This window comes from Chelonia mydas, chromosome 1 (genome assembly GCF_015237465.2).
Source record: "Chelonia mydas isolate rCheMyd1 chromosome 1, rCheMyd1.pri.v2, whole genome shotgun sequence".
Taxonomy (NCBI): Eukaryota; Metazoa; Chordata; order Testudines; family Cheloniidae; genus Chelonia; species Chelonia mydas.
Window position 1 is genome coordinate 130306938 of NC_057849.1, and position 14452 is coordinate 130321389.

At 39.7% G+C, this 14452-nt stretch overlaps 1 protein-coding gene across 4 annotated transcripts in view; it reads left to right on the forward strand.

The window, feature by feature from the left end:
* WWC3 (WWC family member 3) overlaps nt 1-14452 on the forward strand; it is a 168236-nt gene that overhangs the window by 135761 nt on the left and 18023 nt on the right. For 3 of the 4 annotated variants that reach the window (XM_037899987.2, XM_037899982.2, XM_043537803.1), the window contains exons 12-15: nt 7348-7468; nt 8677-8754; nt 10043-10129; nt 11588-11780. In XM_037899987.2, coding sequence (XP_037755915.1) covers nt 7348-7468; nt 8677-8754; nt 10043-10129; nt 11588-11780 — 479 coding nt within the window. The remainder of the gene's footprint in view (nt 1-7347; nt 7469-8676; nt 8755-10042; nt 10130-11587; nt 11781-14452) is intronic. The other variant, XM_037899995.2, reaches the window with a different exon arrangement.

The window sequence follows — 14452 nt, forward strand, 5'->3', positions numbered from 1 at the left end:
TGCAGAGAATGTGTGTGTGTAGTAATTTTTTTAGACTTTAACATAAATTGATAATGGAAACTTCAGTACTGTTCTGAAAATATGCCAATTTTGTTAATTAAAAAAACCAGGCCTGCGTGTTTACTTCTTAGGAAAATTCCCAAATGAGAGAACCTGAACAGTCTTAGACTGTGCCCCAGCTGATATCACTTCTCTTTGTGTGCCTAACACACTCAGTAATAGCAGTAAGTTTGATGGAGGGAAATGGGGATACAACCTGAACTGGCTGAACTAGGAACAAACAATGAGAGAACACAAGTAACAGCAGTAACTACCCCTTTGAAATCTACCTGGTACATGCAGATCAGACCCTTTTGTTTTACAATTGTATGAGGCAGGCAAACACAACTGGCTTGTAAGTCTATGATGTTACTGTATTTCTTGATTTGTGTGGGCAGAGTATGTAATGTCTATGTGTAGTGTTATTTGGGCCAGAATTGGGGTGGATGGGTGCCACCCAGCACTTATTCTGTTTACGTGAACTGACATGCATACAGGAATTTAGGGGGAAAACGAACAAGTGAGCTGGTTGAGACTATTAGGGAATCTCCAGATCTTGAAGTGTAGGGCAGTTATACTCTTACAATAACTCTACTCTAAAATCTGTGGTTACCACAACACACTTTCAAAAATATATACCATTTGTCCTGAAATAGGTACTATTCCACTTGTATTGCAAATGATCACAACAGGTCATTCATTATGGGTGCTCCCCACATATAAACCATTACCAGTTACCTTTGGGAACTCATGGAGAATGCGTGAGGTCCCAGAGAACTGGAGAAGGGCATGCATAATACCTGCCTTTAATATGGGGAACAAAGAGAACCTGGGGAATTATAGACCAGTCAGCCTAACTTCAATACCTGGAAAGATACTGGAACAAATTTATTAATCAATTTGTAAATACCTAAAGGGCCCGAGAGTTGGAATAGTCATCATGGATTTGTCAAGAACAAGTCAGACCAAACCAACCTAATTTCTTTCTTTGACAGAGTTACTGGCTTAGTGGGAGCCACTAATTGAAGGATTATTGGGGCATTAGGGATTAGAATTGAGGGAATGGGAGACAGGGGGAAAGCGGTAGATATGATCTACCTTGATTTTAATAAGGCTTTTGACATAGTCCTACATGATATTCTCGTAAGTAAACTAGGGAAATATGGTATAGATTAAATTGGTATAAGGTGGGTATAGACCATATTCCAAGAGTAATTATCAATGGTTGCTATCAAAGTGGGAGGACATATTTAGTGAGGTCCTGCATTGGTCAGTCCTGGGTCTGGTACCATTCCATATTTTCATTTCTGACTTGGATAATGGAGTGCTTATAAAATTTGAAGATGAAACCAAGCTGGGAGGGGTTGCAAGCACTTTGGAGAACAGAATTAGAATTCAAAACATCCTTGACAAATTAGAGAATTGGTCTGAAATCAACACGATGAAATTCAGTAGAGACAAGCGCAAAGTACTACACTTAGGAAGGAAAAATCAAATGCATAACTACAAAATGGGGAATAACTGGCCATGTGGTAGCGCTGGTGAAAAGGAGCTGCAGGCTATAGTGGATCACAAATTGAATATGTAGGGGTTTATTAAATCTTGGAGAAATCACACATTTTTTTGTGGGTTGGTCACAGCATAAATGGCAAATTTTGCAGATGTGTTCATACCATGCCACCCTTACTTCTGCACTGCTGCTGGCGGTGATGCTGGCTTCAGAGCTGGGTGCTCAGCCATCAGCCGCCGTGCTCTCAGTGCCCAGCTCTGAAGGCATAGGGTAAAAGAATATGGCATAGTATAGGGTAAAAATACACAAAAGACCAGATTTTGCGGAGAAGACCAGATTTCAAGGTCTGTGACGTGTTTTTCACAGCTGTGAATTTGGTAGGGCCCTACTTAAACTTAGTTCCTAGAAATTAAGACCTGATTTGAGTGCTGAGAGAAGGAAGGCTGTAGTGGGGCTGGGATGCTGCTTCAGTTAAACTCTTCTCCCCACCCCCTATGAACTTTTCTTTCCTGTCTTTTCTCTTTTCTTTCATTTAAACATTGTCTTCTGCTTTTGTCACTAGAGTGCTTTCTGTTCCATTGTGGTCACCTATTTCTTCACTGTATATAGCATGCAACGTTTACATTGGAAATAGAAAAACAGTACAAGGCCAAAGAATTATTCTGGTGGTGTTCTTTTGAGCTGCTTTTAATATGTGAATTTTAAAATTATTATTTAGGAAAAAATGGTTCCTCTTTACATTTCTTGCCAAGGCTCTTGACTCTTTTGCACTCTGTAAATTGATTGACTTGGATAGTTTATATTCTGTTTCATAGTAGCTGTTTTCAAGCAGCATTTCTCAAACTTTATTGGTTCACATACCACCTGAAGAACTGTTGTGAAGTGAACTGATCGAACATGATGCTCACGTACCAACAGGGTACATATACCACAGATTGGAACTCTGGGGCTTAGAGCTAGCTTGTTGGTTTTAAGTTCTTGTTCAAAGCGTTTGGTTGCTGCCACCTACTGGTGTTGTAGCATAATGCAAAGGGAACAAATCTTAATTCTGACAATTGAAACAACTTTCTTAAATATTCAAATAAAATAAAGTGCGTAGTAATTTTGATGAACTTTATTACTCATGGAAGTGGGGGAGAAACTAACAGTCCCAGCAAACAGTCCCTTCTTTACTGCATGCAGCCAGCGTGCAAGATTTCTTCACAAAATGTCTTGTTTATGCCCCTCAGTGTTGACCGGCACCTCTGCTGCTCCTCCAGTCTGGCATCTCTCCTGAGAATATACTAAGAATTGTGCTAAAATATATGGTGATTTTATGATGTGTACAAAAAGAACCCGACTGAGCCATGGAATTCATCTCACTTGCAGGAAGAGGCTTGCAACGATCACAGGGGGAAAAATCACATCTGAATAGAACATTGTTTTTAAACTTTTACATTTTTCCTGTCTCCTGTGAATTTTAATTTAAAGAACTTCCATCATTAATATGATTTTTGTTAGTTTAAATTATATATTCATTTAAATATAGAGGAATATTTTGCTTTCTTGTAGAGAGGGAACCAAACAGAAAATCCATATCTACAATCCTGAACTTTGGGGAAGTTTGGATTTAGATCCAAACTTCACAGCCAGCCCTTATCTCTACAATGGGCCAAGTTAAAATCCTTGATCCAAACATTACCAAACTTGGGGAAAATTCAGATCCAGATACAATTATTTAGGTATAAAGTTTCCATTTAATGTCTAATCTTTTGTATAAAAAAATTGATTTATCACCGTGTGCTTTTCATTTTGTATCTTGTTTCTCATGCGACACAGCAGAAAAATTCACTGTAAGTGAACCTGGAATTACTTATTGTGCTGGTTTTGCCTGTAATGCTTAGCGTGTTTTTTTGTGTGTAGTGTGTATGTTCTCTATGATTTGCATGTGGAGAAGAGGGTGGCTGTGCTACATTTGGTTTTAGTTGGTATCACATTGTATATGTTTAATTATTATGGGATACTTACGTTTTTGCTATATCCACTAAACATTATATTCATGGCTGCGGATGACTTCTCAGAAAAACTTTTCTGTAAGCTTCAGCTTTATTATATCTTGCTAATACCCAACAGTACCATTGCAGATAAGGGTCTGTTTGTGTCTCCATTATAAGTTTATTTTCTGGAGACTGTTTAACTCTGCTATTAAAATGCATTTTGAGCTGATACACAGCACTTCAAGTTCATAAAACATGGGTTACAGTCTCCAAAGTAGCTGGTGATTTTGGTGCCTCAGTTATTTAACCGCTAGTTTGAGACACCTTAAAAAGTCCACTTTTTCAGATAGTAGATTCTCAGAACTTCCTGAAACCAGGCCTGTTTAAGGTGTATCAGCTGACCCAAGATCACAAGTCATTTCTGAAAATGTAGGTCAGTATTTTGTATCCAAATTTCTAAGATATGGAGTTAGATAGTAAAAGATGAAATGCTGCCTCTACAGTAGAAATACCAAATTTTATTTTAAATAAAACTTTCCAGTTTCCAACTTCGACTAAAACTAGTGGTAAATCCTATTACATGAGATCCAAAACCAGAGGTGTTACTTTCTGGTTGTCAAGCTGTTTTTCACTTTGATTTTCTAATCAAAGGCATGTTCTGATATTTGCCACCTATCCCAAATTCTGTGGGATTTTCCTGATATTATCAGGTGTTTCCGTGGCCTCCAGGCAGCAAGCAAAACATTAGTAAGTTGCAACATTGTTGTAACATCACTTATTCATGACTTCACCACATTGCATTTTGAGATCAATTTTTCGTATCAGACAGATTTCCAAAAGATGACAGCCCAAAACAGAGAGCTTGCAAAGTGCCTATTATGGTTACAGGGTTTACTTTTGTCTCCTATATCCACACAAGCCATCCATGTAGTGAAAAATTGCACCAGTGTAACTTGAGGTGGTGTTTAATACAGTTACACTGGTGCAAAAGGCTCTTTGGACACTTATTGTGATGTAAAAGTGGCTTATATCAATCTAGCTGAAACTGTTCCCAATTGACTTAAACTAATCCAAAGTAAGCTGTTCTTATACTAAAATAATAGTGCCCATCCAGCCTTTGGTACTGGTTAAAATGTACTACTTTAATTTCACACCTTAAATTATGCTGATGCTACTTTTTCACGTAGACAAGCGAAAAAATGAAATGAGTAGCATAAAAAAAACCTCACTGTCACACACCATCTTGAAGTCCTTATATTGGGGTATTATGCAAACATCATCATAGTTTGAATATCGTTTCTTCAGTCCTTTGCTTCCTCTAATTAACTGGAGATGAGAAGTTTGCTTGTATTTTTGGTAAGGTTGAGATGCACTCTGTTGCATGATGATCTTTACTGGACGATTAAGATGGGAAGCAATGATCCAGGAGAGCTTAATTCTTTCTTCAAGCTCAAAGACACTTCTACTGATTTAGAAAGAGATTGGGACACTCCTGATTGAAGGTCTAAATTTCCTAAGTAGATACAGATAGCTAGAAACATTAGATTTGGAGGAGGGTAAACATGGCTTGTTATCAGTCCACAAAGGCAAACACTTGGATACTCTTGCATCTAGTTGTTTGAATTCTGGATTCTGCGCAGGCCTTTTCACCTTTTGCAAGTCTCAAGGTACATTGTTTTCTTAACATTTGAGTTTGTAACGTATATCAGGCTTGCAGTGAGGTAAGTCATCTAGCTCAGTGGCTCTCAACCTTTCCAGATTACTGTACCCTTTTCCGGAGTCTGATTTGTCTTTTGTACCAACTTTCATCTCACTTAAAAACTACTTGCTTATGAAATCAGACATAAAAATACAAAAGTTTCACAGCACACTATTACTGAAAAATTGCTTACTTTCTCATTTTACCATATAATTATAAAATAAATCAATTGGAATATAAATATTGTACTTATATTTCAGTGTACAGTATATTGAGCAGTATAAACAAGTCATTTTCAATATGAAATTTTAGTTTGTACTCACTAGTGCTTGTTACATAGCCTGTTGTAAAGGTAGGCAAATAGCTTGATGAATTGATGTACCCCCTAGAAGACCACTGCGTACCCGCAGTGGTACATGTACCGTTGGTTGAGACCCATTGATCTAGGTGACAGCTAAACTCCATTGTGAAGTGGTCCAGTAGAAGGTTGAAACACATGATTAATTTAATCCTGACCAAAGTTTTCTGGTGACAGCAGGTACTGATATTTGAAAACCAACAGCTGAACATATGCAGTAATTTGAAGGCTTTCGTGAGCATGACATAAGTAATTACGCGGTCCTCTTCATATTGCCCTCAAAAGGAACTGAGATTCACCTTAGTGCAGAGGGTTTGCCCAAGGCCTGCGCATCACATATGCCCAGCAGTGTGCTGGCCCTTTGCACTGTGCGGTGCTTTTCATCCATCGTGAATATTAATGTTTTACTGCCATTCATTAAAATAATTAATCTTTAGGATGCACTTATTAATTAATTGTGCTTTCTGTTTGTCGTAGGATATACATTGTGTACTTTCTCCATAGTAATAGGCTGTATGCTTTAGTCATTTTTTTTCCAATGTACTGTCCCTTACCATCCATGCATGTGCAAAAACACAGTTGTCTGAAAGGGTTGCTTGTTGCAGTTTGATGCACCTCAAAACCAGCCCTTGAAATATCACAGCATGGATAGATAGGGGAATTATATGTTTCTGTTTTACCCCACTTGTGAATGCCACATCTCACTACTCACCTTCCTTAAAACATTTTTAGTTGCTTTCCTGTTTTCTGTTTTAATTCTGCCTTTGAGGGAAGGGAAATTAAATTTGGAAAGATCATGTGCGATACCTGTGCAATGAGGAAACACTTAAGTAAATCTCTCAGAGAACTCAAGAGATGGAATTTCAGAACGTACAGGGCCTTTTGAATGTGCATAACTTTGCACTCAGTTCTTGAGCACTGTCACTTGTGCATGCCCATTTGAGGTTCTACACTGCAATACTCACTTGTATATGCAAAACTATTTTGCATACATTCTGTTATGTACCTTATGATATGAAAGTGATTGTCCATACTATTTTTGTTTGAGTTAGCTTGTAAGGGGTGAGGAGAAGGGGAATGTCAAATTTTTTAAAAAAAAATTCATCTTTTTTTTTTTTTAATTTTATTTTTTATTTTAAGAAAAGGTCACCCACCTCTGCTTGTCAGGTTCGGGTCCATTTTGACAGTGTGCCTCATACTGCAAGTAGAAGCTGCTACTATGGTCTGACTAAGGCAGTTTGATTTGTGATTGAGGAATTAATGTTTAAAAACAAATAAAACCCCCATACTGCCAACAGCAAATTCCTTCCTAAATCTTTACTTTTTAGCTAGGTTAAAAGAAATAGGCATTATGGATATTTCCAATGTGTCACACATTTATAAATGGATGGTTAATAGGTAAATCCTAATATTAGGCTATAGTGTGTGTATACATGCTGGGGTTGAGGCAGTTTAAGGCTTACCCCATTGGTGGTGGTGGTTCTCTCAGGAATACATTGCATAGTGAGGAGATCAGTTTATATTTTATCTTGTCATGGAGAAATTAGCCATCAATATCCTTCCTAAATTTTCCAGCAAAGTAACTCCAATCCATTTTATATATTGTTCTAAGTTGCAATAATGTTCCAGCATGTGTAATTGTATTTACATCAACTGTATGTTTGTTTGGGCTGTTTAAGAGGGATTAAATTTGCTTTTTATATAGTGCATTGTGAGGGATTATCGCAACCTGACACTTTCTTTAATTTTTTGCCTTCCATTGTAGCCGTAACTCTACGCGAAGACAGTGCAAGAAGGTCGGCGAGGCGAGCCAGGCGAGTCTCAGCATGTCTATCCGATTATTCACTGGCTAGTGACAGTGGCGTGTTTGAAGCTTTAAGCAAAAGGTCAGGTGTATAAATGCACAATAAATTGGAAATGTCCTTTTTCTACCACATAAAGTCTGCAAAAATAGTTTGTAAATTTCTAAAATAGGTATAATTTTTTCTTACCGGATATGTGATAATGCCTAATATTTAATAATGTAAGAATATTAGGTTAAAACACTTTAGAAAGAATGGAGGCTGACTACATGCCATTCCACTGTCATCTTCACAGGTGTTAGTATGTCACTTCCACCTTGTACCTCTGCTAACAGCCTATAAGATTTTTTTCCCTTTTACATGTAAAATGCTGCTTTTTCCTCTTGCTGAATTATTTTGGCTGTCTCATCATATCCTAACACTTTTCTGATTTCAGCATCTGTCATCATGTATTCTATTTGTATTTTATCAACATGAAAACAATATTCTACAAAATACTATTTACAGTTCAGGAAACAGAAGGGAAACAAAAATGATTAAAGGGAAGGAATAATTGATTTTTGTGGAAAATTGTAAAACTAAAATGTCTAGCTTGGCCAAATGATGATTAAGGGGAGCATGTATAACAATATACAAGTGTGTAAACACTGTAAAACAGCAATCAAGGAAAGAATATCTGGAAAAAAATCATTCTAAAAGTGACATCTCTTGGACTGTGAAATAATTTTTCCAGAGAAGCTATAGAAGGCCCATTCCTTGAATCATTTAACACTGGTCTAGCGTAACCACTGTAGAACATATAGCTGAATGTCCTGTAGTGGCAGGAGCCTAACTATGGGTATGTCTACATCTCAGTAATACACCTGTGGCTGGCCTGTGCCAGCTGACTTAGGCTTGGGCTACAGAGCTATAAAACTGCAGTGTATAAGTTCGGGTTCGGGCTGGATCCCAGGCTTTGGAACCTTTCCCACTCACAGGGTCCCAGGGCCTGGGCTGGAGCCCAAGCTCAAACATACACACGACAGTTTTATAGTCCTGCAGCCTGAAACCTGGAAGCCTAAGTCAGCCGATGCGGGCCGGCTGTGGGTGTTTGATTGCAGTGTAGACATACCCTAGATTACCTAATGAGCTTTTCCCATGTTTTCTGATTTGCAGTGTTTCAGGTCACAAAACAAGTCACAAAGCTTGTATCCATTTTTTGCATTTTAAATGGATATATCCATTTTAATCATAAAATAAACCCCTCCAAATCAGCGTGTAATTTACAGTTGGCTTTTTTTTTTTCCATGTAGGAATGAGGATGTTGAAGACCCTGTTTACAGTGATGTTGTTGCTAGTAGTGAAGAACCACAAATACATGTTGGATTCCTGTAAGTAATGATACTTGGGTTCTTCGGTAGATACTGCCCACCAGGATTCTCCTTCTCGGGTCTTATCTGTTAAGCGTCGAACACTGAGGGCAGTGGTAGCTGGGTGTGGGCATGAACCAGGCCCTTACTGGATATCATGTACCAACCACTGAAGTATATAAATACTACCATCAGGCATTCCATTCAGTTCCCTCTACCTTGGTTGGCAAAGGAGCACCTGGTTTGCCGCACTTTTCCATCCTTCCAGCTGTTTCCACAATATCCTTTTCATAGTTTGGAATTCTTGTATGAGTAAGAAGATGAGGATTTGTCTCAGTACATGAGATCATCACCCTTTCTCTGGCCCCTTAGTGTCACGTAAGGCACAGTGGAAGACAGGTTTAAGGCTGCCTCCCAAGTATCCCCTTGCAAGCCCTGGTACTGGGGGGAGGGCTGGTCACAGCACACCGTGCTGAAGGGATTTCAGGTAGCACTGCCACCTGTATGGCAGCCACAGGCACCTAGACAGGCCACCAAGTCTGTGTTATGCCAGTGGCCTGTCAGCCCACAGAGCAGTCCTCCACCGAGGCTATGAGTTCTGCTCTGTCTCTCTAAGAGGTGCATCACAGATCCTCAGCTAATAGGTTTAACTTGTTTGTTCAGTTTCCAAATTAATGTTGACATGAAAAAGTTAACTCTTATTTATACAGTGCATGAACTAGCGAAAGAATGTAGACCATGGCAAACTGCAACTGATGTTCAGATGCTTTTATCAGTCTAGTTACACTGGTACAACTCTTAGTGTGGATGCAGTTAAATCAGTATAAAGGTGCCTTACAGCTGTGTTAGCTTATTCCCCTTCCCATATGAAAAGAGCTCTAGTGGCATAACGCACCTTCATGCTGATACAACCTTTTATACATGACGGTGGTTGTACTGCTCTAACTATAGCCGTATAATGAGAGCAATACAATGTTTGTGGATAGGTAAGCCCCAGTTGTAGCTGAGGGGTGGTAGCATGGATGAGATTTTTTTTTTAGTACTTGATTCTTATACTTTTGGTTCTAATAGGTTCTTTAGTGTAGTATTGTAATAATATTGTGTTTCTCTTACCAGAATGTGATACCCAGAATCACACTGGATGTCAACAGAGTTTTAACTAACTTCATTCAACCGCATATACAGAAAAGATTTATCTTACTCTGAACATAGCTGTTTTTCTTCCTTGTAACATTTTTATTCTTCCCTCCAAATTTGGCAAGCTAAACACTGAGTTCTGCTAACTTACTCAGGCAATTTATTTTTCCAGGCATGATGGTGGATGTGAATGTCTCCTAGTCCATGTGTTACAGCTGAAGAACTTTACTGGTGTCTTTGTGAAAGAAGGCTGCAAAATGTAAGCTCAAATATCACCAAAGGTCTGATTATTACAGATCGTTGCTTATTTTGTGCCCCAACCACAAATGTGCAATAAATCTGGCTACATGCTGTTTGTATAAAATGGTACAATATTTGGGGAAGCGTGAAAATTTGGTAATTTTATATCCATCTAGTTGGGGAGGATGGGGAGGGAAGGTTGCATTGTGTTAATATTCAGGGACATTAACAAGTGACCATTAAGGAAATAGTTGTCTTAGAGGCCCAGTCATGGCAACCTTTACTCGCATAAGTAATGATTTATGACCCTTAGCTAATTGTAATAATCCAGCTGTAAAGCCCAGGAGCACTGTGTACTTCTGTAGGTTTTGCAGCTATAAAGACCATTTGGGATAGAATCCATAAAGATAAACTAATTTAAACCAAGAAATTATCTGACAGAGTCTCAGAATGAGGAATTACAGTCTCTCTACATCTGGTCTAATAGTATGACAATTCATCCCTTCCATTTCTTTGCCACAATATATAGAACATATACCTACATTTCTAATTAGGTGTATTTACAGTATTTCTTACCCAAAGTTACAGAAATTATGTTTCTGTATTTAAACGTCAGATGAAACTTAGCTGACAATATATCTCTAAATTAATGACAAACGATCGGGACCATGAAAATTAGGTGTCTGCTTTTATTTCTGCCCAATGAACGTGCCTGAAAACTTTGGAAAGTTTATGTACTGTAGAACTGTTATGAGCGTTGTAAAGTAAACCATTCCAATGGGATTCTTAAATTAACATAAGGCCTCTTGATCATAAAGCTTGTTCTTTCCCCTCTTTCCCCTCTCCCCCAAGCTACAGCTAAAAATAATTCAAAATAAGCTGGGTCACTGTCCTAATGTTAGTCTGCTGCCATACATAGAATACAAAGGTTTGGTTTTCTTGGGAATAGAAGGGGATGGTACAGATCATCTTTATTGTTAAACGCATGCTCCTGTGTAATAAGAGAGATTTTTATAGTCTCTGAAGAGAGCCACGTATAGTGACAGTCATCCTAAAACGTAGTGACTACTAATTTGGGCTTGGAGTTTCATCGGTGAAAGAAGCAGGTAAGGGATTGTCAATCGTAAGGCACCCTCTGTGACCTTTCTTTTCTTCCCCTCCTGCCTCACTTCTCCAGCAAAACTCCAAGGGGGCAGGGAGGGGGGTCAACAGGACACAATAACAATAGCTATATTGTAATGTCTCCGGGTTAATCAGTAGTGTTGGAAAGTGGAAGAACTGCTCAACCTTGTGTTTCTTTCACTTAACGAATGCAAGACTAAATTCCCTTAATGAAGAGTTGCAAGCGTGTGTCGGTAATGTAGAAATTACATTTATTTTTATTGTTCAGTTTAATTTTTAGAAACTTAAAAAATAATTTGAACCTAGCTTTCTTTATTTCAGTTGTGCTGTTTTTTGCTTGTTTTTCTGTTCCCAGACATGTTCGAGTTTACTTACCTCCCCTGGAGTCAGGCACACCTACCACTTACTGCTCTAGAGCTTTGGAATTCCAAACTCCGTTAATATTTAATGACGTTTTCCGAATCCCGGTGCATTCAAGTGCATTGAAATTAAAATCGCTGCAGCTGTATATTTGTTCAGTTGACCACCAGCAGCAAGAAGAACTCTTGGTAAATGGTCCATTTTTCCTGAAAAAAAAAAAAAAAATGGTATTGTGTGCTCTACTTCCTTAATAAAAGTAACTTCCGTATCAGCAAAGGACACCAAAAGGACTAATTTTTTTCTTAAGCATAAGAGAAATGTAGCTGGAATCTGAAGGGAGTGTGTTGATACAGAGCATTTCTTTGGACTAGTCATCATCAGGGGTATTTTTCCATGTAGATAACAAGAATAACTGGTATAATTGTCTGTCTGAGGTCTGTCTAACTAACAAGAAATACAGGCAGTCCTTGGACTTACGACACAATTGGTTCCTGAAAATTGTGTCATAAGTCGAAACATCATAACTTGGAACCACAATCCACTTCATTGCAGGGCCCAGCGTTGTAAAGTCAAAACCAGTTGTCATGAGTCGAATCAGGGTGTCGATTCAGAAGTGTCATAAGTGCCGTTCGTCATAAGCTGAACGTCGTAAAGTTGAGGACTGCCTGTAATTTAAATATAATTTAAGGATGGGATTTTCAAAAGCCATTTTCAAAGTCAATGAGCTCGTGCTTCTCGTTCACTTAGGAACTTTTGAAAATCCCTCTCCAAAAGGTCAAAGAAATTAGCTAAAAATAGAGTGTTACAGATCTTGGAGTAGGGGTGGGCAAACTTTTTGGCCCGAGGGCCACAGCTGCGTGAGGAAATTGCATTCAGGGCCACGAATGTGGGGTTGGGATGTAGTGCGCAGGAAAGGGCTCAGGGCAAGGGGTTGGAGCGCAGGAGGGGGTACGGAGGGGGCTCAGGGCAGGGGTGCAGGGAGGAGTGCGGCAGGGGGTTCGGTGCAGCAGGGATGTGGGCTGCAGCAGGGGGCTCAAGGCAGGCAGTTGGGGTGCAGGAGGGGTGCGGCAGGGGGCTCAGGGCAGGGTGTTGGGGTGCTGGCTGCAGCAGGGGTTCAGGGTGCAGCTCCGACCCAGCGCCGGTTACCTGGAGCAGCTTCGGGGTGGCAGCTGTGCGCACCGGGGCCATGGCAGGCTCCCTGCCTGCCCTGGCCCCGCACTGCTCTGCTCCTGGAAGCCGCTGGCACCATGTCCCTATGGCCCCTGGGGGAGGGAGTAGCAGAGGGCTCCACATGCTGCCCTCACCTGTGGGTACCTCCCCCAAAGCTCCTATTGGCCATGGTTCCCTGTTCCTGGCCAATGGGAGCTGCAGTGGGCGGTGCCTGCAGGCAAGGGCAGCGCACGGAGCGCTCTGGCTCCCCTCCCCCAGGGACTGCAGGGACGTGGTGCCGGCCGCTTCCGGGAGCAGTGGTGGGACCCGCGACGCTATGGGGGTGGCAATCCCATGGGCCGGATCCAAAGCCCTGATGGGCCAGATCAGGCCCACAGGCCGTAGTTTGCCCACCCCTGTCTTGGAGAATGCCAAAATTTTAATATTACCTGCTGTATATTTGTGGTGTTACAGGAAGTCCTTGACTTCACAGCATTCGACTTACGACGAACGGCACTTACAATACTTCTGAATTGACACCCTGATTTGACTTACGACAATACTTTACGACACTTGGTCCCGCAATTGAGTGGATTGCGGTTCCGAGTTACGACGTTTTGACTTACGACGCAATGTTCAGGAACTAATTGTGTCATAAGACTGAGGACTGCCTGTATTTCATCACTTTTTCAATGCAGAGCCTTATTAAAATGAATAGAATGCTGGTCCACAGATTCCTGTGAGACTTGGTTGATTAAGAATACTAATAATATATTATTACTTAGAAAGTTATTGTGTTGGAAAAAGTAAAAGAATTATAGTTGCTGCTGCCACCAAAGATTGACAAAAGAACAGTTCAAAGTGTTGCATACAAGTCATCCTTTCTTAGTGGCCTGAAAATGGATTTTCTTATATACTCTTTTCGTTGTGAACTGGTCCTTCATACTCATAGTGGTGATCTCCTGTGTTATCATTCCGAAAACTGTTCCAAGAAGAAGATTACAGCCTTCTCCATGCCTTTGATCCATGTATCCTATTCATCTTTCTCTGCCACCATTGATGGCTGCCTTCGCTTCATCTGTACCACCCCAGTTAGTGATTTTCCCACAGAAAAAATTCAAAGCTCAATTGGGCCTTGATTAAACAAGAGAGAGAATCTAAGAAATGTTCTCCCAAGTAGTCCTAGATTTCACGGACATAGGAAAGAGTAAAGATATGAAAGTTATTGTATAGCTTCCATCTTGCAGTCCTTGTTTGACTTAACTAATCTGTCTCTATCAGAGCTTACTCTGGAGGAATGTTTGTGTCTTTAAACAAAACAAATACAAACCTCTCTAATAGAACCCTCCACCTTTTGATGTTTAGTGTCAGTATCTGCAAAAGATGTTTCTTTCTCTAGTATTGAGCCAAAATAAATATCAGCTGTGGAACAAGGCAGTCCTTTTTTTTGGATGATGCAACAAACATACCAAATGAATCGTGTCTTACTTTGTGGTATGCAATATTGACATAAAATTGTTATAGTCTCCGTAATTTATTTCCCAGTATGTTATTTTATTTTGTTCATTGCAGTCATTTGTCCCTTGTCCACCTGTTCAAACAGAGCCTTAGGGAACTTTTGGCATGGAAACAAATAAAATAAATACTTTACACATTTTCTAATTAACTCTTTTTTTTTAAATCTGCTTAAAGTTAAATTACAATTTCTGAA